The sequence below is a fragment of the Raphanus sativus genome, chromosome 4 (genome assembly GCF_000801105.2).
Source record: "Raphanus sativus cultivar WK10039 chromosome 4, ASM80110v3, whole genome shotgun sequence".
Lineage (NCBI taxonomy): Eukaryota > Viridiplantae > Streptophyta > Magnoliopsida > Brassicales > Brassicaceae > Raphanus > Raphanus sativus.
Window position 1 is genome coordinate 30,832,267 of NC_079514.1, and position 20,790 is coordinate 30,853,056.

Consider the following 20,790-nt stretch of genomic DNA (forward strand, 5'->3'; position numbering starts at 1 on the left):
GAGCACCAGTTCCACCGTTCAAACTCGACACCATCCATCACCAACTCCTCCAGCACAGGGGAGCGAGAAAGAATCGTCTTAAACGAGCAGCAACGACCGAAGAACCGAACAGAGTCGAGAAAGAGAGACTTGAGAGCTGGAAGAAAAACATCCGGAGGGAGAAGAGCTTCGATGACAAAACCAGACTCTAGTCTCATGGTGGAAACTGTCTCGCAGGTAAAAACATCATGAGGCAGTGAATAATGTCCTTTCTTGGGAACTTTGATGTGGAGCTCAAGAACCAAAACACCACTACGGTTCACCACGTGGCGGAGACACCGGTTGATAAGGTCTTCGTACCGAGGTTTATGTGTGCATTTGAGTGAGAATGTCCTGACACGAGAGCTTACGGGTAGAGCCAATACTTAGCGAGCCGTTGAAACGAAGAGAGAGTACGCCACCGTTTCGAGAGGAGAGTAGCGAAAGCAGCTTCCTTTGCGGAGAGGAAGGAACCAATGTGGTGAAGAATCTCATCTGGTAGACTACTTTTCAACAGAATCCCTTTTGCACTACTAATAAGAAGAAGAAACTCGATTCTAAGACTTTAAATCAACCAGAATCACTCACAAGGTAAGCTGAAGCGAACACCATAACTGAAATAGTGGTAGCGGCGACCTTACTGAACCGAAGTTTCCATTTTTTAAAGAGAATTGTGAGCAATCTTCAAAATCAAAACCCTCAAACGCAGAGCAGAGAAATATCTTGAAATTTGGGGAATGTCAAAAAGTTTCGCCGTTGCCGGGGATCGAACCCGGGTCACCCGCGTGACAGGCGGGAATACTTACCACTATACTACAACGACTTCGTTGTTATTCTTAACAGTTTCATTAGTTTTATCCAGTGTTACATTCTTTGATAAAGATATAAAACAAGATGAACATGTTACTATTGAGGAAGTGTCTGGCTGGGTTGCGTGGAAGTTTCATCGGACGTCCCGCTTTATAATCGGAATTGGAATTTTGTGAAATTTTGTGGCATTTCGCTTCCAAAACGTTTCTAAAATATTATCTTTAAAAACACGTTGAAAGCTTACAATTCCGTTTTGGAATTATACTTATGTTTTCTAAGATACAATATTATAAATCAATAAAAGATAAAATTATAGTTTTTAATTTATATAAAATCCAAAACTTAATAGTAACGAAATGAAATGGAGAGAATATATATATGCAAATATTAAAACTAATACTATAAATTATCTTTATGTATTGAGTTTTTTTTTAGATATAGCATATATTCTTATATTGTGTCAGTTATTTATGAAATACTTAAAATAATTAATATAATAATTTATTTAAATTTATTTTATGTGTATTTTCACAGTTTTAATATGAAATCATTTCAAAAGTATTATAAATGAATAAATGATTTATTTTAAATTTAAATCATATAATTTTTTAGTCCTAAGTTAAATAAAAATGTCTTATATATATATATTTATGGATATACGCTTCAACACATATTCGATTCTTAATTTTAAAAAAAAAAATTCGCTTCCACGCTTCTATACTCTTTCGCTTTCATGTATCCGCTTCCGTTTCCATGTAACATAGGTCATACGTGTATACACAAAGAATCAAACCAATACATGAGAATAGAAAGTAAATATTTGTTTAGTAAATGGGGGATGATACAAAGCAAAATCAAATCTTCCTAAACATAAATGAGAAATTGCCAAAAATATCATTTTCATAGTACCACTTTTCATGTTTACACTAACCACTTTTACCACTACTTTTAATGAAGGGTCTAGATTTAAAGGTTTAGGATTTTGGGTTTAGATTTGATGTTTTAGGGTTTAAGGTATATAGTTTAGGGTTTAGAGTTTAAGATTTAGGGTTTAGAGTTAAGGATTTAGGGTTTATAGTTTAGACTGTAGGGTTTAGGGTTAGGATATTGAATTTAGGGTATATAGTTTAGGGTTTAGGGTTTAGAGTTGAAGATTTTGGGTTTAGGGTTTAGAATTGGAGGTTTAGGAATTAGAATTTGGGATTAGAATTTTGAAAAACATATAAAAACAAAGATATAAGAGTCTTTATCATTTTAATAAATAAGGTATTATTGAAAATGTGTCTTTAGTGGTGGTAAAGATGAATAATGATACCTTGAAAGTAGTATTTTTGAAAATTCCCCAACATAAATTTATATCTCTGCCACAAATATTTGTTACATTCAGTTGACTTGAAATTGGATGCTTGAGGAAACCTTCGAGTGATTTTCGGATTTAACCATCACTAAAGGGAATAAATTACCAGAAATGGAAACTCAAAATCAGGCAAAAATAAATTCGGAGGATTCGAAATTGGCGATATTTTTTTTTCTTTTTCTTTTCTGGTCAAGAAATTGGCGATATTTCACCGATGGTTCTTTATTTATAATCAGATTGTGATTTATTATACTAGCCACTAATCGCAAGAGTCTCGTCTCACTGTTTCCGTTTCTTTTGGTTTCCTGGTTGGTTCATCATACGGTTATCTCGCGGAATCTCGGTTTGTTACCACTTTAACAATGTCGCAGATTAGAGGAAACAGTGTCAAACCGATGCTCAGAATTAGAGTTCCATGCTTTGATAACTCGGATATAATCAGAAGTTTGAACAAAACTCTGATCGGTAGGATAACGAATCCTGAGACTCAAAATGTTGGATCAATAGTTTCAGTGATGCCCAAAATCTGGAAACTAGATGATGGTCGAGTAACCGGTTCGGATTTGGGTTTGGGAAGGTTCCGGCTTGATTTCAAAAGAGAAGAAGATATTCTTGAAGTGCTCAAAACAGAGTCTTTCAGTTTTAACCAATGGATGGTGTCGATTGTAAGATGGGAACCGGCTGTATACAAAAACCACCCGTGTGATATAACGTTTTGGGTCAGTCTCGTTGGTGTCCCTAGGCATTGGTGGGAAGATCGGGTTTTGAGGAGAATAGGGGACGAGCTTGGTACGGTTCGAGAAGTTGATGAAGTCAATGCCATGGTTAAAGTGACTGTCAATGGTACTAAACCATTGTGCTTTGAAATACCAGTTCGATTCGAAACCAGTGGAGAGGAGGTGGATGTGAAGGTGGAGTATGAGAAGCTTTCTGGTTATTGTTCGACATGTTTTCGTCTTTCTCATGACAAAGAATCTTGCCCTGAAAGCGACTTGCGCAAAGAAGTTGAGGAAGAGAAAGATTTGAAGATGCATGCAACTATTTGCATGAATGATTGAACCACGTAAACCGTCAAAAGTTTGTTAACCCGGCTCGTCACCGGTAATAGATGGATTAAGCAAATCGTCACTTTCTTTTTAATCGTTAGTATGTATTGCTCAATAACGAGAGTTATCACCCATCTCTCGAATTTTCATATTTCCCTTTGCTTGAAGGAATTACGATTCCATTTTCTTCTCACTCGTATTGTTTCCTGTTTAAGAAATAAAACCTGTTTAATAAGATTGGCAGTTTTAGTTTGCCATTTTACAATTCGTGTGTTCTTAATTATTATTACATCAAGCGCTTAACTGTTCACATTAATGATTTACGAATATTGGATAGAAATCACCACATGACAGACAGTATTCTACTTTCTAAATTATAGTATAAGATTACGAAAAACATCCGCATGATGTCCCATGGTCAAGTCAAGGCCTCAAGGGTTAAGAAAGCAAGGTAAGAGCGAAGTAGAAGTAAATAAAAGTAGGAGTTACATCAAAGTAACGGTAATATCAAAATTACGGTGTAGGAGAACCATAAAGAAGAATGAGTGGACGTACGTGGTCTTCACACTTTACCGTTTCAGGCATGCGGAACAGTTGTAAGTGAAACTTGTTGCATATTCGCCGTATGCATGACACACGTGGAAGGCCAAAACCATGAATTATGCAAGAGGTTGATTATAATCTGATGAATTAGTGCATTTCAAAGCTGCACCAATCAGATCAGGGTCGCAATCCGAGCAGGTGGTTTCTTTTAACGCAATGATTGGTTGTTGGTTATGACTCGGATGCTTCGACAGTACATTGTCGAGAAGACATTGTAACTTTGATATTCTTGATATGTTATTTGAGAGGTTTTTTTATTGTAATTAGCTTATGACTTCTTTGAGAATCCTAAAAGCTAACTCACTCAAAGGTATCATCAATTAGCTTCTTATGGCATTAAAATGTTTGGATCTTCAACATGTTGAAAACAGATACTAAATAACAAAAACTCTGCTGAATCAAAACTTTATTTCGCAGATTCTTTGTTCAAGGCAGACCAAAACTTTGTAAAAAAAATCTATGTACTTTTAACCACAACGAACTTTCCAGTTAAAATGCTAAGAAAACCCAAGTTGATAAATTGTGGGTGCTAAGTTTTTTTTTGCTCCTTGCCAGTTCCTAACATACTCACAACTTTGGGACAAGGGATAAAAGAGTATGTGATATGTACCTCTACTACTACTTAGCTTCCTAGTTTCCTCGCACTTTTCACCGCGGCCACATAGAAATGCAGTCTCCAAAGCATTACGTTATCCTGAAACAAACATGTTTTCAAAGTTTTGTTATAATCATATGATTGGACCATCTGATCAAGAAATCTATGTCAGATTTTTTTGATAACTTACTTCCTCCTCCAAGTTGACTGTGACCTCATCAGAAAATTCTTTCCCCGAAGCTACATAGTGGTCTTTGATGATGTCAGCTACGCGTTTCAGATTTCCTCCAGGAAGCTCCTTGATTGATCTCTGAAGATCTCTCTTCTCGTCCCAGCTCATAGGTCTTCGAAAAAGAGTTAAAAAGACAACACATTAGTAACCATTTATGAAAAGAATGTCAAGGAAGGGAGTGAGGGAGAGATTACGGTAAAAGACTGCATTTTATACCTGCATGAAGTGGCCACATCGTCAAGAAGTTTCTTCGCTTGCTGCTGCATGTTGTTCAGCTAGCAAAGCAAAGAGAAACGCATAAATTTTGTGCTTCAGACAAGATATGGATGTAGCTATGCTACAGAAGAAGGAAAGATGGTTAGAGCATTACGCTGGCAAGTACATCATCCGTATGTTTCTTCACTATTTCATTGAAAAGACCAGGATCAGACTTCAAAAGTAACTGTACATCTTCCTTCACCTAAGGGAACAAATGTGAGGAACAAAAGGGACTTCATAAGCATCTATGGGATGAAAAAAAGCAAGAAACCGTAGCGGTCTCTCACCTCTTCATTAGTTACTGAGATTGATGGTTTTGTGTTGCTCAATTGAGACATTAGCTGCATGCTGCGAGCACGCGACTGCATCTGCAAAACAAACTCCAAAATATTAATGCCTCTCCTCTGAAATACAAAGCGAAGCATCAACAACAACAACAACACCAGATGTGGATTTTTGGAACAGAGTTGAGTGTTGTACCTCATCAACCCCAGGAAGGAGATCTTTCACGCACTGCCTTAACAAAGCTTTCAACTTGTCTCTTTTTGGACTTGAGATGCCAGCTCCTATAATTTCAGTAGAAGGCTTCGTAGTGTCCCCATCTTCATGAAGAGGGATCCTCTCTTCTTGAAACAAGAGCTCTGCGATTTGATCTCTGTAGCAACCCAAAAAGTTAGGTCCAATTGTGCTGCTATCCATTGAAGGAGGCGCTTCGTCCGCTGATCTTTTCGTCATAGCTGTGGACAACAAAAATCTCAAAAGTCTCAGACAAAAGCCACATGTAGCAAAATAAGAAACTCATCCTGTTGAGAGTTGACATTTGAAAGCAGCACAACCAAAATTCCTAGCGAGGCTACCATGAAAGTCCAAGAGAAGTCTTTTGATGAGAAGCAAGATTTTTTTGCAGTTTTAGGATCAATCAATGGACCAGGTTTTGCAGTTATACTAAATCTACATACATTATATTGTTCTTGTGTATGGATCAAAACATAAACACATAACTCTTCCCTAGAACCGAATAAATCATCAGCTGAATAGTTTCTTGAACCTGAGACCAACTGCCATTAGCAAGAGATATATCCAAATCATTGAATTTGGGGATGGACTTAAGCACCTATGAAAGAATGTAAAAAAAAATGCTCAAATCATATTATGGTCCCTGAGGGGAGAAAAGAGGCACAGAAAGCGTAATGTAGTAACCCTGATCGTGACCATAAGATAAGCATACGATTCAAAACCTATAATATTCAACATCTTAGCAAAACGAAAGTAAGAGAGATCATATACCAAATCATAGAAACAAGGGATGGACTTTAAACGCCATTAAAGACCGATCGAGAAAGAAAAAAAGGATCAAATCCTAAGGTCCTGAGGGTAAAGAGAAGCATATAAACCCTAATGCAGCAAGACTTTCTTTCACCATAACTTAAAAGAAGAAGCATGCAAATAAGTGTCACTACTCATCCATCAACTTCACAAGCGTAACAAACTCAAACAGATCAAAATCCACCATGAAACAGCATAATAGAATACAGAAACCGCTATCGATTTTCGAGCATCGCAATCGATACATAACGCGATTTCCAAATCGCCATTGACGAATAGCGAGTTTTTTTTTTTTTTTTTTGGTTACGGGTGCTGCTGAGACGAAAGAGAAGAAAAAAGAAGCGAGAAGGAGAGACTCACTGAGTGTTGAATCGGAGAGAGAGAGAGGACTCAGGAGATTGGAATCGGAGACGAGGAGAAAAAGAGAAAGTGAACTTTTACAGTTATGATGATGTCAGTGCAAAACAAATGCAAAGAGAGATACGAATTCTTCTCTCTCTCTCTCTCCAATTTGTTATTTGTTTCCACTCATTGGGCAAAGTCTCTCTTTTTCCTCTCCTCCATGGTCTCTTCTTCTGCGAGTTTGACTGCGTGACGTTATATTGTTTACGAATAAAACTGCGTGGCGTTTTTCGTGGTGGAGGTTGTCTTACTTACACGTGGAGCCTCCAAAATAAGCTACGTCTTTGTACATTACATGTCTAGTGTTTTTTATTTATTTGTCACAAGGTTGGTGGTACGCAGTACATGTTTAGGCATTCGGCGCTCCATGTTTTTGAGCTTTATTCCGTAACTATGATTGATTGTGTTTAGTTTTTTTTCTTCAAATTTCGGTTAGTTTCGATTCTATTTTTTATAGCGTTAAACCGTTACTTCCAACCCCGAGCAGTATTTTGACCATATTTTGAAATTGTACATTGCCCGCACAGGGTGCGGACCGGTCACCTAGTAGTAATTATTTCAGTTTTGGCTATTCCGTTTCTTCGATTTTATTTAAACAAAACTATTCAGTTTAAAAAAAAAAAAAAATCTGCTTAAATTTATTATATTAAAATAGAAATCACAACATCTATTTATGTGTGATATTTTTTTAAATGGACTATCACTAGAAAGTCATGTTTTATTTATTTTCTAATAATATTTTGGTATCATTACTAAATTTCCTCATATATTATCAACAATAATATGTTGTTAAAAAAAATATTATCCACTATAATAACTATTTCTCTATAAAAACGGACAGAAGCCTTTAAACTTTACTTTTATATTTCTTGATCCGTGCATTTCAATTATTTGAAAACACATGTATACAAAACATAAATACAAGATACACATTAAAAATAAAATAAAAAATAAAAATATCACACACTATTTCTTGACCCGCATTTCAATCTTCTATTTCTTTGTTTAGGTCAAATAGTTAAATAACTTAGTTGTTAATATTATTAATATATTTAGTTAATATATATAATTAGATAATCACTTTGTTTTTTTGGTTCAGTTCGGTTTAAAAACATACCAAATCGAACCATTTGGACTGACAAAAACTTTAACCAAATGGTTTGGACATATATTTTTGTTTGGTTTTGGTTGGTTTGAGTTTAGTTGGATCAGTTCGGTTTGGTTTGTTTCGGTTCTTTTGCCCACTCTATTATTGGTGTATTTATAAGATGTAAATTTTTTTAATAGATAAGATTTATATATTGCATGTGAACTATAAAATTGTTTGTGTTAGGAAATATTATATTAAACAGTTAGTAATATGATAAATAATATAATTATTTATGTAAAAATAGTTATGTGTGTTAAATTAAAATAATCACTCGCACAGTTGTACGGGTTAAGATCTAGTGTTAGTTAAACTTAAATAATTTGGAATAAAATTTGATGAGTACGACCAGTTTAGTTTGAAAATTTTGATATAATTCAAAATAAACTGGTATAGTTTGATTAAAAAAACATAAAACAGTAATAAACAAATTACCAAATTAATTAACTAACTAACATGTGAATTGCGTTTGTGAATCTTTCAAAAATAGCAAACAAACCCAGCAGTTCTGATTACAAAATTGAAAATACGACTGTGTTCCATCAAGCCAAGCCATTAAGCTTTGGATTTGGACCAAAATTTAGGATAACCAGGACCCTCTAAACAATCTAGAAGCTTCTAGTCAACAGTAACCATAAAAGAAAAACACAAAACGTTTAACCTCTACATCATAGAAGAAATACTCTTTCGCAGATGAATGGGACCATCAATAGAAATCAGGCTTTTGTGGTCACGGTAATGAACTATGTCATCAGGTTTAAGACGACCTATGCAGATTTGGTGAACCGTTGAAAACAGCGGAAACATCTCCAACCATCCACGATGGTCCAGAGTCTCATACACCTCTCTTGCCGTCAAAACACCCTTCAGTAAGCAATCAGACAAAAATAAACAGGTTAAACAGATACTAGTAACTAAGCCTATAGGTTCCCTTTAAGGAAACTTATGTATATATTTGGTGTCAAGTCTACCTGTAGCTTTTGCCCTTTTAGCATCTCTGCTTCAAGCTCATCAAAAGACCTGTTACGTTTACATATAACATCAATACACTAACTAGAAGCATTTAAAGTGAACCAGAGGTCACATTTGATCAACAAAAAGTTAAAACCTTTTTCCTCCGCTTCGGGCAAATGCTTCCGCAACTCGTCGGTTTCTTCCTCCCACTGTGATGGTAATTGAAACAATAGTCAAAAGGGGAATCACTGTAATGGTAAAGATAATTAGGGTTTTGTTCAGTCCTTACAGCAAGTTGTTATGACATCTGCTACACCGCAGCTCTCAAAGAAAGTACTGTCCTTAACAGATGGAAACAGAAGCTTGGAGAGTGCTTTCATCTCTCTTAGACCAATCCTCATGATTGCAGCCTAGATATGTTTGTAAATTATAAAAGTTATTAGCTTCAGGAACTACTCAAGCCTCTTTAAAGTAAACACTTCATTTGAACTACTTACCTTTGTGTTATTACCCATGTCCAAACCATCAACGAAACCCGTTGCAATAGCCACTATATTCTTCAACGTCCCACACAACTCTACTCCTTCAACATCATGTACCTATTTTTAACACAAATCCTCATTGTTACCTGACCAAACTCTATATGAGAAACATTTGCCAAATTCATGAGAAGAAGCATGAAAATTTCTTACCGGTGTGACCATAAAATAGGGAGTACTAAACAACTGAACCCATTTTTCAGCTATATCTCTACTCCCTCCATACCCCACCGTTGCTTCACTAAACTTCTCCATAGCAATCTGTATCATTGTTACTGCAGTATTAGTCACAGGAAATGTGAAACCAGAATGTATTGGATCATTTAAAGGATGATAAAAATTCCATGTTAAGAACCTCGTTTGCGATGTTAGCGCCCATAAGAACACAACAGTTGATACCGAGTTCCTTGGAGATGAGACTTGAGATCAAACAGGGACCTTCCTTCTTCACTTCCATTCCTTTGACAAGAGATATAGCCTCAACCTCTCCTGAAATCTTTCCCTTTAGTTGTTTGCATATACCATCCATGAACTGATGCGGTGTAACGAAAACCAACATGTTTGCTTCCTTCACTGCATTGGTTTAAACTCAACATTTTCAAGAATGTAAATGGATCATGTAAAAGGGTAGAGGCTCATCACAAACCTGCATTTTCAAGGTCAGGATCCGCAACAACATTTCTTCCTAGCGTAATCCCGGGAAGGTACTTAGCATTTTCCTAATCAAGAAACAAAGAATATAGTTACAGAAACGACCAAGCATCGAACAGGAGCGAGATCATCCCTTCTCCTTACATTGGTCTTGTTGATGACATTAGTGAGCTTTTCACCATTTGGTAGGACTTCCTCAAACACCCACATCCTCACTTCATCTGAAACGTATTGGGTTTTAATCAAAAGATTCATCAAACCATTGGCACATTACAATCATTAAAACTGAAAAATTCTGTATGCATGAAAGATTCAAATTCTATATATATATTGATATACATGAATGATGAAAACAACATTAAGATGACACAATATACCATGAAATGAAGGAAGCTTGAGGGCATTAGAAGCAATGAGCTTAGCAGCGACGCTTCCCCAACTCCCACTTCCGACGACGGTAACCCTAGATTTCGGATCACGACATTCACCATTTGCATGATCTTGTCGGGATTTCTGGAGGGAATGAGACATAGCGGAGAGGACAAACGAGAAAAGGAATGGGAAGGAGAAGAGGGAAGGAGGAAGATAGAGAAGAGTGAGGAACGGATTCGCATGAAAGATAGGAGATTGAGAGAGGTGACACGTTATAGAGAGAGACACGTACGTGTAGTAACAGCAATGCTTCCAATTCTATAAGGCCTTCAATGGTTTGATAAATTCAACACCCTACTTTTTAGTTTTAAATATTACACATCACTTTTTCTTTTTCCACATAGTTATTCATTAAAATTAATTAAATTATAGTAAAAATGTTTGTTTTTTGTTTTGTATCCAAATCAAACAATATTAGTATCTTATTTTAGAATATACTCCCTCCGTTTCTTAAAGAGTGTCGTTGTGACATTTTTCACACAGATTAAGAAAGTTGTTGAAATATATGTAAATTGTAATTAATTTTACCTCTTTGACCAATAGTATTTTAGATAAATAAAATTATTTATAAAATCAATGCAGTTTGCAATTAATTTTCAGCTGAAAGTTAGTATAATTTACATTGGAATTGTAAAGTGACACTCTTTGTGTAACAAGAAAATGAGCTTAGAGTGACACTTATTATGAAACAGAGGGAGTAAAAGTTAAGAACTTTTGATATAAAACAAATAAAAATTAGATTTATTTACTATACAAAATGACTTATAAACAACTAGGATGAAAAATAGATCAGTTATTTGGCCACTTAGGAAATAGCAGACAGTATAAATTTAATAATATTAATAAAGTTGAGTTAAACGAGAAAATTGAGAGATTTTCATTTAAAATATCATTTGAAAATTTAGAGCTTTATGATTAATCAAAAACGTTAAGAGTTTTTATTATTTAATTATTTTAAAAGTTCCAACTAAAACTAATTCATAGTTTTTATACATAGTGACAAATAAACATTGACTTTCTCAAAAAAAATATTCTATGACTCATAGCATCATTATTGGTAAAACTCTAAGCCAATCACCTAATATTTAATAAATAAAAATAAAAGAAATTAAGTTGGATATACTTCCTCCATCCCACTTTAAGTGGTGTTTTAGGATTTTTATTTTGTCCCGTTTTAAGTGATGATCTCACTAATCTAGGTAGAATTTAATATGATTTGAATTTTATGACCAATTATAAAATACTGTACTTTTTTATTATTGGTTAAATTAGTTTTATTTAATGTATTTTTATGTTACCAAGATAAACTATATAAAACTATGTGTTTTCTTAATTTATGTGCAATAACCTAAAACATCACATAAAGTGGACAGAGGGAGTACTAAAGAAGCAAAATTAGCAAAATACTTTGTTCATGTTTAGACCATTATGCACTTTTTATTAAATTCAAAACACATGTATTCTCCTTTTTTTTTGTTCAAACATAGGCCTAAGGCCTTTCATTCATTTAAATTAAAATAGATGGGTTCATATGGCCCAAAGGGCTTGCTTTGCCAACATATCAGCAGTAGCGTTTTCTAAACGAGGAATGAAAAAGAAAGAGATCGACTTGAATGATGCAGTTAGAGAGTAGATATCCATTAAGACTCCAAAGATCTCCATCTTCATCTCCTTCCTTCTGATTTTGTTGATGAGGGCTTGAGAGTCTGAGTGTATCGAGATTGACTCCAATCCGCGTGAGAGAGCAAAGTTTATGGCTGAGAGGACAGCCAAGGTTTCTGCCATTAGGGGCGAAGAAACAAAGTTCGCTGTCGCTGCATGTTGTGAAACCGAGATCAGATCATCAACGACCCAACCTAATCCTGCTTCACCCGTTGTGGAGTTCCATGCTGCATCCGTGAAGATAGTGCATCGATCGGGTTCTCTAGGGTTAGGTTCTGATCTGATCAAAGATCTCGGCGGTTTTGGCGTTTTGGACGGTTGGGCTAGTGCTCATTCTCTTGCGTCTGATAAGACTCGCTGGATTGTTTCTTCTGGTGAGAGGCTCCTTTTCTCGAAGATGAGTTGGTTCCTTGATTTCCAGAGGGTCCAGCAAATCCAAGCTGATAGTGTACCTGCTTCGAGACCTATTGGTGGTAGAGAAGGTAACTTTCTCGCTTTTTCCCATCCCTCTTGAAATGTATTGAAGCTTTGGGTATTGAGTTCAGTCGCTGTAGGGGCTAATTCCCATACTTTCTCCGCATAGGGGCAATGGAAGAGTAGGTGCGATACTGATTCCACTGCATTGCATCTTGCACAGAGGGGAGAGACTGGTATGTTTCTGATCGCGAATTGTTCTCCTACCGGTAGAGCATCATGTAAGGATTTCCAAATAAAGATCTTGACTTTCTCCATTGTTTTGATGTTCCAGACATTGGGCAGCCATTGGATTTGGTCAGACTGTGCTGGTGGCATAGTGTTTGCAGCTTTCTCTGTTAGGGATATGTAACCTGACTTTGTGGAGTACTCGCCTGAAGGGTTCTTAAGCCAAACCAAGGTATCAATAACTCTTGTTTTTCTTAGTTTGATGTTTAGGATTTGCTTCTTGTGAAACGGTAGTATTGCCTCAATTTTCTCTATATCCCAATCGCAGGAGGTTGGGGAGATGAGTTCCGATACTCTGAGGTGTTGTAGAGAAGCTGGAGCAGGTCCAAATGGTCTCTGCTGTTCATTATGCGATAGCCAGGGATCATTCCATAGATTAATCTCTTCCCCCGAACCTATCATCCATCCCAGTTGCTGAGTGAGTAGGTCTCTGCCTACCAAAACACTTCTCCAACCGTGAGATGCTGACGAAGTAGGTTGTACCTCGAGGAAAGCCTCAGTATGACAGTATTTGCCAAGGAGAGTTCGCGCCAGTAAGCATGTCGGGTTCTTTATGATACGCCAACCTATCTTCGCTAATAGGGCGTCATTGAATGAGGTAATTTCTTTAAAACCCAAGCCTCCTTTGCTCTTTGGCTTAGCCATTTTATCCCACGAGATCCAAGAGATCTTTCTTTTCCCCGGTTCCGAATCCCACCAGAATCTTGTTAGTTTAGACTTTATATTTGCGCAAACTGACTGGGGAATTTTGAAACATGACATAGCATGGGAGGACATAGGGGCTAGGACACTCTTTGCCATGATCATTTTGCCTGCATTCGAGAGAAATTTTGAGGACCAGCTAGCAGCTTTCTGTTGAATCCTATCAACCACCGACGCGAAGAGATCTTTATTGCTCCTGCCGAAGTGTTCTGGCAGTCCCAGGTACTTCCCGACTCCTCCCTCTTTTTCTATACCTAAGATAGTTTTCATATGAGCTCGTACCTCTGGCTTAATTCTTTTGGAGAAGAAGATCGATGACTTTTGCTTGTTGATTAACTGACCCGACACCGCTTCATAAGTTGTTAGTAAAGCTTTCAATGACTCTGCATTTTTCCCATTTGCCTTGCAGAAAAACATTGTATCATCAGCGAAAAGGAGATGATTGAGGCGTGGGCAGTGAGTGGCAATGGAGATCCCTTTCATTAGCCCTTTAGATTGCGCATCAAGGCAGAGCCCCGTCAGAACTTCAGAGCATAGGATGAAGAGGTAAGGGGACAGGGGATCACCCTGCCTAATCCCCCTTCCTGGTTTAACACATCCCCTCGTAGCTCCATTTATGATAAAAGTATAGCTAACTGTAGTGATACATTCCATGAGCCAACTGATTAGGATAGGATGGAAATTCATCTTCTCGAGCACCAAGCGAATGAAATCCCATTCAAGCCTATCGTAGGCTTTACTCATATCAGTTTTAATTGCCATAGAGTAGTGCTTTTCTGCTTTGGAGTTTTTCAAGTAGTGTAGCACCTCGTGAGTTATGAGCACATTATCTGAGATAGTCCTTTTAGGAACAAACGCTGATTGTGTCTCTGAAATGAGTGATTGCAGGATAGGTTGGAGACGTTTGGATAGCAGCTTGGATATGGTTTTGTAGTACACATTGCAGAGGGCGATGGGACGGTAATCAGCCGTCGTTTTAGCTCCTATGCTTTTGGGAATCAACCTCACTTATGTCTCATTTATGGTTCTCGGCATGCAGCCGGAGTTGAAGAAATTTTGGATTTCTCGGATGATATCATTGCCCACAACATTCCAGTTGGACTGAAAGAAGCAAGCAGAAAAGCCGTCTGGCCCTGGAGCCTTCTTCGAGTGTATAGAGAAGAGGGCTATTCTGATTTCTTCTGCTGAAGGTATCGATATCAGCCTCTCATTCTGTTCTTCTGCTGAAGATATTCTCCTACAATGCTATGTGATCCTATGATAGATTTGTTGTCAGAAATAAGAAGATATCACTATGTATATCTTGGTACAGTTACTAAACTTATTTTATACTTTTTTTGTAACACTACACTTATTTTATACAAAATACTGAAAAGGTAAAAATGAAAATTCTTTATTCACATATCTAAAAAATAGCTTTGTGTGTTCAAGAGACATCTTCTCCAACGAAAAGACATCCGCCCGAATCTTATGTAAATATCAACTCGATATAATTTTTTTATTTTTGCTAATTTCTAATTTTTTCCCTAGTTTGATCTCGTTTTTCTGTAAGTGTGAACTTTATTACCTTTTTATCTTTGCTAATTTCCAGTTTTCTTCCCAATTTTTTTTCTCACAATTTCACGTTCATGTTTCACTTATTTTTTTTTGTTTCTTCATATAGTAGAAGTAAAATATGAGACTTGGTTTATGTTCATCAGGGAACCAATATGAATCTCTTGGAGAGTTCATGAGTGTCACCAGTTTTCGAAAATTCATGAGTGACACCAGTCAAATAGTGTGCAACAATCTATTGTAGTGATTTCAACCATGGAAACTGAGTATATGGCATTTAGAAAAGCAGCTAAGTTACGAAAACGGTTTGGGTATAAATACTTGTATCTGAGTTGGGTGTTGATCAATGAGGTGTTTAATTACACCTTGATAGCCAAAGTTCAAGGTATGGGGGCTTTCAACCTTCAGAGTTCAGTGTACGGTATACTTTTTAAGATTAGGAAAAATACCTTTGGTGAGATAAAAATATTTTCCTAGAAAGAAAAAAAATCCAATTTTGAAACTAATACAAATAAAGATCAAAAGTTATAAATTTAATTATTATCATAATCAAAATACAAACCATTAATAGAATTTGTCTCAATTTTGTTTTACTCTCTTTAAATTCTTTGTTTTCCACTTTTCCCTAAGGTTTTCATTCGTGTTTGCTTACAACATTATCAATATGTAAATGAGTTTGCATCAAGGGGAACTGCTAATTCTAAGGGAAACTAATCTACGCATAAAATTATTGCATGCCCGGCCATTTGACCACCACTTACACGCATACCATGTTTAACCGAGTTACGCATGAAAATATTGGCATAGTCGTCTCACAAAATATAGAGTTGATCGTCTCATATTATATATCTGACATGTTCATATCCTGCCCATGGATATAAATAGAATTATTAGTTTTTTTTCTCCGCCAATTTGACAATTTCTACCTGTTCTCCGTTTGACATTACTGGTTTAATAAACTCTCAATTCAAAGTTGTCACTTAACAAGAAAACAAAACTAATAAACGCTACAAATATCAATGAACCTAATTCTAAAAACTGCGAAAACAGTATACAAGAAAAAGAACAGCTATTGACTCAAACTAACAAAACGAACACCTAGTTTTCAGTTACCAACCGATCTCCTAATAGCTTTTATAAATTCCCAATTTATTTTCCCTTTCTTTTTCATTTCATTTCATTTTCTCAATCGATCTCGCTCAATCTCGTAGAGAAACCTTACATACTAAACCACAGAGAGCTGCATCAAATTTTGTCTTTTTGTCGTGTACCTCTCATACACGCATACACTCACGTATTATACAAGTATACGTAAACTTATATATATATGGCTCCACGTTTGGCTTTCATATTCCTTCTCATAGGTTTTGCTTTAGCCGGTGGAAGTTACGCGGCCGATTCATCTTCACCTTCTCCACCGACCACAACGTCAACCACCACTGTAAAATCCCCCCCAGTGACTCCCGTCGGGAATAACTCAACGGACGGTACAGATTACTCAGATTACGAAGTCCCTGTAGATCTTGCGCCGGGAGGAGTCGAGGTCGTGGAAGATTATGCGCCGTTCGATACTGGTATAGGAGTTGATGAGCTTTCACAACCTGAAGAGGATTTAAAAAGTAAGGGAGATCCCGAGGCTACGAACTCGGCTTCTTCTTTTTCTTCTCCATCCTACTTTTTCTTTGTTGTTGTTGCTGGATTATTTTTATTTTGAGGCTTCGAAACGGTGTCGCTCTCATCTCACATTAGGCTAATCATTTAATTCCTCTGTTTCACTAGTATCATTTTATCTTTTAAAATTTGTTTTATCGTTAAACGTTTTCAGTGCACATATTTAATAAATTTTACAAGTTTTACCTCTATTTTTAATTTATTAACTAATAAAACTAAATAAAATTATATTAAAGAAGAGAATCATATATATAATTGAAAAAAAGACTAGGATAGCACCAAACCAAATTTTTTGTCACAAAAATAGCATCACAAGGAGAAAAATGACCAAAAGAAGTTTTATAGAAGCGTAAATATGCATTTATAACCTTTGAGTTAATTAATCTAAAACTTAGGGTTTAGAGTTAAGGAGTGAAGTTTTAGGAATGTGTTCAAATTTTTAAAAATAAAAAATTAAAATTAAAATTTTCAAAATAAAAAGGTGCTATTTTGGTCATTTTATTTTTTGAGTGCTATTTTTGTGACAAAAACTTAAAAATGTGTTATTTTAGAAAATTGTTTCTGATGTTGCTGGTTCTAGTATGGCTTAGTGATATTCCCTTCAGGGTTGGGACTACTCAAGACATTTGCTCCTTAGGTCAGCTCCATTGATATCGAATTCTTTCGGAAAGATGAAAGGAATAGACTCGTGGACATATATGGGTTTTAGGCTCTCTTTATGTCTTTGTTTTATTTTGTTTGGTTTATGTTCTTTGTCTTTGGTTTCTTATCGACACTATTTATCTCAATTTTCTTCGAGTTCAACCCTAAACTTTTTAATTTATATACTAAAATGTTTTATTTTATATAACATTTCGTATGCATGCATCTATCGAAAACATCCTAGACTTGTAAGTCTTTAAAAGACAACCTCTTAGTATATATATCGATTGTTCAACCCTAAACTTTAGATATTCAAAACAATCTTACCTTTTTTATTTTTTTATTTTCGAAATAAAGAATTTCTTATCTTAAATATACTATTACTAGGTAGAGACATGCGCCTTGCGCATGGTAAAATTACTGTCTTAACAAAAAAAAATCATAATTTTTTTAAAAAATATAGTTTCTAAATTCTCTTATAAAGCGTGAAATACCAAAACGCAATGACATGGACTAATATGTACAAAATTTCTGCCCGATTTATAATTCTATATAACTTATTAATCTAATGACTGTAGAAGAAATTCTTAGAAAGATAAACTATACAGATTTATACATAAAGCGAATCTCGCTGATTATCAATTTTCTCAATTGATTGATATTTAATTAAAATAAAAATTCAGAGTTATTTTACATGTGTCGACATTTCTCAGAAATACAAAACTGATGTAGGCTGGGAGAAAGATGAATAAAAAATAAAGTTTTGGTGAGCAGATCATTTCACTCCAATACTCCCTTCAATTATTATCAAAGAAATCCCAGCTTGACATCAGGTTAGCATCCTTTTTGGTTATGACCTATGTAATATTTTGTACTGGTCCATCATAGTAGGACTTCAAATCCCCAACAAAATGATCAATAGTAGTCATTTTAAACTTTAGCAAAAAAAAATCTTACAAAGAGACAATAAATAGTGTACAATTCAGATGAATGCAGTATGATATATAGGCCTTAGTATATATAGTGTTCTATAATGGCTATCAGCCCTAATCCTACATAATTTCAGCCAAAAATTTAGTTATTTACAAATTAAATGAATACTCGATCTTGCAGACCGAAACTTGCTCTTCAATCAAAGTAATCGAACAATTAATCCAATAAATTCCTTTAATGTTTGATCAAGTATTAAAAAGCGAATATATGATCTGAATAAATGGCAGATTAAATTTTCGTAGGTTTGAGTTGTAGAGCAAGAAAACGCAGTTAACTAAGCACAAAATATAAACGGTATATTTTTAATAAATGAGATTCACATTTATTAGAGGACATAACTAAAACTTATCTCATATGAAACCAAAACTTATACCAATTTTAATGGTGATTGAATACTATATATTTGAATAGAGCATGTGTATCTTTTAATTGCCGATCAATTTTCTTAGATTAAATCTAGGTAATTTCCTCTTAATTGATAGATTAAAGGCTATAGATCTTAAGACTTACATCACAAAATATAAACGGTATATTTTTAATAAATGAGATTCACATTTATTAGAGGATATAACTAAAACTTGTCTTATATGAAACCAAAACTTATACCGATTCTAATGGTGATTGAATACTATATATTTGAATAGACCAGGTGTATTCTTTAATTGCCGATCAATTTTCCTAGATAAATCTAGGTAATTTCCTCTTAATTGATAGATTAAAGGCTATAGATCTTAAGACTTGCATGAACAGTGAATGTAGCCATTTTCAAACGTCATTTTGATGTAGGATCATACTGCAAACATCATATGCATACATATTAGAAGTAAGACACATTACCTAAATGATAGTCATCATACGACAAAACATAGTGAACACATATATGGTAAAAACTTGTTTTGTAAGGAATCAATATTTTTCACAAAAATAGAGAGAGAGAGAGAGAGAGAGAGAGAGAGAGAGAGAGAGAGAGAGAGAGAGAGAGAGAGAGAGAGAGAGAGAGAGAGAGAGAGAGAGAGAGCCATAGAGAGAGAGCCATAGAGAGAGCCATAGAGAGATAAACAAAATGAGTTCGAGAGTAAAATGCAAAGAAAGAAATATAGAACAAGTTTGATTACACAAAAAATTTACGTACATAATAATTTGATTATATATTAATAATATTTATACATAAAACCTATGCAAAGAAATATATAAGTGTGATTACACAAATATTTACGTACATATAATTTGATTAGATATTAATAATATTTATTTTACTCGAATTAGATATTATACACAAAATCAGTTCTTCTTACATGGTTCAACGAATACAGCCAAGTTCTGTGGAATCTTTACATATTTGAAGTCAATGACCTACGAGGAAGATATGTTATTATACAAAAATCATGCATGTGAAAATCAAATTGTATAATAATAATTATATCTTTATACGCAAGTTCTTGCAAATGAATCAGAGTAAGATAAATCACACAAGTGATATGTATAAACTATTGAGACTATAGAAAAAGAAGTTTATGGACAAGCTTTTCAAACCTCAACAGTTAAGGATTTGTATAGACATCGAGCCATTCTCACTCCCACAAATGATGAAGTGGATAACATAAATGATTACATGCTTTCGCAGTTGCCATGTAACATGTTTTGTGTTTACTCTTATGTTCCAGTAAATTTTTACATGTCACTAAAATAAATGATTTACATATGTTTCTATCTCAGTGACGTCTATGCCGTAAAATCAGCACCACCGAGATTAAACACAAAAAAAAACACACAAAACCCAAATTCCAAACTATATATATACTTTCTAATATTTTCGAAAAATTACTGATCTAACCATCTCATTCCGCGCAAGGCGCGGGTTACTACCTAGTTGATAGATTAAAGGCTATAGATCTTAAGACTTGCATGAACAGTGAATGTAGCCATTTTCAAACGTCATTTTGATGTAGGATCATATTGCAAACATCATATGCATACATATTAGAAGAAAGACACATTACCTAAATGATAGTCATCATACGACAAAACATAGTGAACACATATATGGTAAAAAACTTGTTTTGTAAGGAATCAATATTTTTCGCAAAAATATAGAACATAATAAAAAAATTTAATGATAGTACTTGGCTTAACATTTTCATAACAACAATAGAAAATTGTGTCTAAGATGTGTCTTTCTTCTATTTTGAAAGACTGAATCTTTGCTGTGCATTCTTATAGCAAAGAATGTTTTAAATATAACACTAATAAAAAAATTGTATGAGAAATGATCCGTGCCATGCAGTTTAAACATATAATGTTTGCAAGACCTTACATAGAGTGTATTACATATAACAGTAATAAAAGAATTTGTATGAGTATTTTTTTTTTAAAGATTCTTGAAAACTTTGTTTGCAAGAATATAAAACAAATAAATGGTATTATGATTTTGGTTTGATGTTTCATCTATTCATAAATTTATGATCTGACTTATTCAGACTTATTCAGATTTATC

At 34.9% G+C, this 20,790-nt stretch overlaps 4 protein-coding genes and 1 non-coding gene across 5 annotated transcripts; 2 read left to right on the plus strand and 3 right to left on the minus strand.

Annotated features, from left to right (window-relative positions):
• Positions 1–769: 769 nt before the first annotated feature.
• TRNAD-GUC (transfer RNA aspartic acid (anticodon GUC)) lies at positions 770–841 on the minus strand. The gene has a single exon. It is a non-coding gene; the product is annotated as a tRNA-Asp (tRNA).
• Positions 842–2,456: 1,615 nt separating this feature from the next.
• LOC108839000 (uncharacterized protein At4g02000) lies at positions 2,457–3,381 on the plus strand. Its single transcript, XM_018611846.2, has one exon. It carries the CDS (start codon positions 2,548–2,550, stop codon positions 3,241–3,243), a length of 696 nt encoding a protein of 231 aa, XP_018467348.2. The 5' UTR covers positions 2,457–2,547; the 3' UTR covers positions 3,244–3,381.
• Positions 3,382–4,225: 844 nt separating this feature from the next.
• LOC108839001 (uncharacterized) lies at positions 4,226–6,777 on the minus strand. Its single transcript, XM_057007766.1, has 7 exons — positions 6,606–6,777; positions 5,400–5,656; positions 5,207–5,287; positions 5,032–5,121; positions 4,878–4,936; positions 4,620–4,773; positions 4,226–4,528 (listed from the first exon to the last, which is right to left on the minus strand). The coding sequence occupies exons 2-7, from the start codon at positions 5,652–5,654 to the stop codon at positions 4,457–4,459; spliced, it is 711 nt and encodes a 236-aa protein (XP_056863746.1). The 5' UTR covers positions 5,655–5,656; positions 6,606–6,777; the 3' UTR covers positions 4,226–4,456.
• A 1,486-nt stretch (positions 6,778–8,263) lies between these two features.
• On the minus strand, positions 8,264–10,573 carry LOC108853062 (glycerol-3-phosphate dehydrogenase [NAD(+)] 1, chloroplastic-like). Its single transcript, XM_018626527.2, has 10 exons — positions 10,316–10,573; positions 10,083–10,159; positions 9,934–10,006; positions 9,643–9,860; positions 9,441–9,548; positions 9,246–9,347; positions 9,038–9,158; positions 8,903–8,957; positions 8,766–8,814; positions 8,264–8,658 (listed from the first exon to the last, which is right to left on the minus strand). Exons 1-10 carry the CDS (start codon positions 10,467–10,469, stop codon positions 8,458–8,460), a joined length of 1,158 nt encoding a protein of 385 aa, XP_018482029.2. The 5' UTR covers positions 10,470–10,573; the 3' UTR covers positions 8,264–8,457.
• Positions 10,574–15,983: 5,410 nt separating this feature from the next.
• LOC108835829 (uncharacterized) lies at positions 15,984–16,852 on the plus strand. Its single transcript, XM_018609052.2, has one exon. The coding sequence runs from the start codon at positions 16,318–16,320 to the stop codon at positions 16,702–16,704; it is 387 nt and encodes a 128-aa protein (XP_018464554.2). The 5' UTR covers positions 15,984–16,317; the 3' UTR covers positions 16,705–16,852.
• Positions 16,853–20,790: the final 3,938 nt, after the last annotated feature.